The sequence below is a fragment of the Salvia splendens genome, chromosome 7 (assembly GCF_004379255.2).
Source record: "Salvia splendens isolate huo1 chromosome 7, SspV2, whole genome shotgun sequence".
NCBI classification, from domain to species: Eukaryota; Viridiplantae; Streptophyta; class Magnoliopsida; order Lamiales; family Lamiaceae; genus Salvia; species Salvia splendens.
This window is the reverse complement of record NC_056038.1, coordinates 15109004-15112601: the sequence shown is the minus strand read 5'-3', so window position 1 is coordinate 15112601 and position 3598 is coordinate 15109004. Positions and strand designations below refer to the sequence as shown.

Here is a 3598-nt window from a genome sequence, read left to right as displayed (position 1 = left end):
GTTACGTATTTTTTTTAACAATATCGGACTCCGATCAAATTTGGATTTCATATATTTTAGTTAATCATATGTAATTCATTCGAAAAAACAAGACTATGGTAACTAAACTTCACTTCATTTGACCACATTGAATTATCGTATACTCATTTGAGCCTCTATTAATTTTCATATTGTGTCATTTTTAACTGATCTTTATTAAATGTCCAAATCTTCTTTTACTAAAAAGTAGTAAATCTTATATTGCATTAACTCATTTTATTCATAATTATTATAAAATTAATATAAAAATATTTCATTACTTTTTTTATGGGATTGGGGGTGAGTATACTTTTATTACTGGATTGGAATGATTATAAATTAGTCGAGAAAGAGGACAATGGTAATTAAATTTGATTTTTTTTGCAATCTGAATCAATTGAATAATCAAGATTCGAAATATATTAGAATTAAATGCAATTATTCCATGTTTCTACAATTGCGAATAAGGAAAAGTCACGAGAACAAAAAAAAATTTGACTGAAAAAGGTGTCTTGGATTTCATACCAAAGACCAGACATTCATTCACATACAATATGTGTTGTCTCTCTCTCTAGCAAATGAGGAGGCATTCAACAACTCTCCTCATAGATGACGAGATCCTTTTCGGGCATCATCTCCGCCACCATTCTACTCCTTTTCTCCGTGATCCCTCCGCCGCCAGCCTCCGCGCTCGGCGGCTCCGCCGCCACCATCGCCGCCGTGTACGGATCCTCCACCACCGTGTGTTCCATTGCAGCCAACCAAGCCATCCAACAAATCCAGTGCTGGAGGGATGGCCAATTACTGCCCCCAATCCTCCCTACCGTCTCCTTCGATTACCTAGCAGGTGGCCGCGACACCCTCTGCGCCGTCCGCTCCGGCGGCCTCAGCCTCCTCTGCTGGAACACCACCTTCGCCCCAAAACGCATCTACAACACCTCCTCCGCTCCCCTCACCTCCCTCGCAATCGGCGACGCCCAAATCTGCGCATTGAGGAATACTACTTCCGATTCCGCAATTTGCTGGCGCGGAAATTCCGTTCCTATCGCTCAATTTCCCGATCGATTTCGCATGATTTCATCGGGGCTCCGATTTTCCTGCGGTGTTACTGAGACTACCAACAGAGTTTTGTGTTGGGGAGACGGCGGCGGCGATGACTCTTCCTCTTCAGTCCAATCAGATTTTTCTAATTTGTCAATGTTCAGTATCTACGTCGGCGGGAATCACGCCTGCGGAATTGACGTTTCCAGAAAATTGATTTGCGGAGGCAGCAACGACAACGGCCAGCTGGATATACCGTACAACACCTCCGGCGATTACAGAGACCTCGCGCTCGGGGCGAGCCACACGTGCGCGATCACGAGGTCCAACGGAAGCGTGGTGTGCTGGGGCGGAGATGACAGAGAGTTCTCGAGCAGCATTACCGATGGAATCTCTTTCGAATCGATTGTAGCAGGTTTCAATTTCACCTGTGGATTAACGCGCCGCGACTTCTCCGTCGTCTGCTGGGGTGCCGGATGGCCTACTAGCGCCGCCGCCGTCAACAACTTGCTGCCGCTGCAGAAGACTCTCCCCGGGCCCTGCGTCCAGACGCCCTGCTCCTGCGGCGAGTATCCCGATTACGAGACGCTGTGCGTTGGAAACGGCCATATCTGTGCTCCTTGTGATCCGATTTCCGCCAATCCTTCTCTGACTCCGCCTTCGCCCCCGCCTAGAAGCAGTAGACCTTCTCGGGGGCTGAGAAGGGGCTTATTAGCGTTCGCAATTGTAGGATCCGTCGGCGGCTTCGCCGGGATTTGTTCTGTGGTTTACTGTCTTTGGCGGAGCGGTTGTTTCGGGAAAAAGAAGGTGCATAATTCCGTGCAGCCGACGATCACCAATTCGGCGGCGGCGGCGCAATCAGGCAGCAATCCGCCGTCGCGATCGTCGACGCTGCGGCGTCAGGCGTCGATCCTGATGCGGCGGCAGCGGAGCGGGACGTCGTCGAAGCAGCACGCCGACAAGGCGGAGGAGTTTCTCTTCTCCGATCTGGCAGAGGCCACGCGAAACTTCGCCGCCGAGAACAGAATCGGCGCCGGCAGCTTCGGCGTGGTGTACAGAGGGAAACTCCCCAATGGCCGCGAGGTCGCGATCAAGCGGAGCGAATTGGGATCCAAAGCGAAGAAATTCCAAGATAAGGAAAACGCGTTCGAATCGGAAATCTCGTTTCTCTCGCGATTGCATCACAAGCATTTAGTGAAATTAGTTGGCTACTGCGAAGAAAAAGAGGAGAGGCTTCTGGTTTACGATTTCATGAAAAATGGAGCTCTGTACGATCACCTCCACAGCAAGAGCAACGTCGAGAAAAGCAGCAGCGTCATCAATTCATGGCGGATGAGGATCAAAATCGCTCTCGACGCTGCCCGCGGCGTCGAGTACCTCCACAGCTACGCGGTCCCCCCGATCATCCACCGCGACATCAAGTCCTCCAACATCCTCCTGGACGCCAGCTGGACGGCGAGGGTGTCCGATTTCGGCCTCTCCCTAATGGGGCCGGAGGACGACCGGGACTACCGGCCCATGAAGGCCGCGGGCACGGTTGGGTACATTGATCCCGAGTATTACGGGCTCAATGTGCTGACGGTGAAGAGCGATGTGTATGGCTTTGGGGTGGTGTTGTTGGAGCTCTTGACCGGGAAGAGGGCGATTTTCAAGAATGCGGACGAGGGGGGAGCGCCGGTCAGCGTGGTGGACTACGCCGTGCCAGCGATTATGGCCGGGGAAGTGGGCCGGGTCCTGGACAGGCGGGTTGGGGCAGCCGAGGTGAACGAGATAGAGGCGGTGGAGCTGGTGGCGTACACGGCGATGCATTGTGTGCATTTGGAAGGGAAGGATAGGCCTTCCATGAGTGACATTATTATCAATTTGGATCGAGCTTTGGGTCTGTGTGAAGATAGCCATGGTAGCATTTCCAGCGGGACAATTTCGGATTGAATTCTTTTTAAATTCTTTTTGACCATTTTTTTCGTTTTAGGTTTAGCATTTTGTAAATTCACCATTCATAGTTTATTTTTCTAGAGCAAAAATGATAGATTATTGGCTTTGCTTTGGCTGTGAAAAGAATTCCAGAAGAAACCAAACCAAATAATCGAGAACAAAATGTGTAATTGATGCTAGAATTTTAAGTGTAGGTAGGTGCCACGAATGACCAATTCTCAAATGAATTTTGTTTTCTTTCTACCCATTAATTTACTCGATGCTATTTTCTTTTCATGTGTAAATTCTTTTGTTTTCTAGTCCAATATCTAGCAAGAATTTTCCTTGGGACACGATTGCATAGAAGCTTCGACGAAATGTTGTAGGCTAGCCAACATAAGTAGTCCTAGTTCTTTATCAGAAGACATTATCATATTGGACTAATTGTATCAAGCATTATATTTTATTCGATGATGATGTTACATATTTATAAATTGTACTCCCTCTCCTTCGTCCACGAAAAATAGTACTCCCTCCGTCCCATGCTACTTGCACTTTTCATTTTAGGCCGTAAATTTGTGATTGATTTTTTTGTGTAATTAAAAAAGAATTTTAGTTGTAATGA

The 3598-nt window shown here is 47.9% G+C and overlaps 1 protein-coding gene across 1 annotated transcript; it reads left to right on the top strand.

The window, feature by feature from the left end:
* The first annotated feature begins 447 nt into the window (after nucleotides 1–447).
* LOC121811445 (putative serine/threonine-protein kinase-like protein CCR3) lies at nucleotides 448–3274 on the top strand. The gene has a single exon (XM_042212302.1). The coding sequence runs from the start codon at nucleotides 628–630 to the stop codon at nucleotides 2989–2991; it is 2364 nt and encodes a 787-aa protein (XP_042068236.1). The 5' UTR covers nucleotides 448–627; the 3' UTR covers nucleotides 2992–3274.
* The last annotated feature ends 324 nt before the right edge of the window (nucleotides 3275–3598 follow it).

Bases quoted from the DNA above. Each gene is read 5' to 3' on its own strand.
- LOC121811445 (XM_042212302.1), top strand. From the start codon at position 628: ATGACGAGATCCTTTTCGGGCATCATCTCCGCCACCATTCTACTCCTT.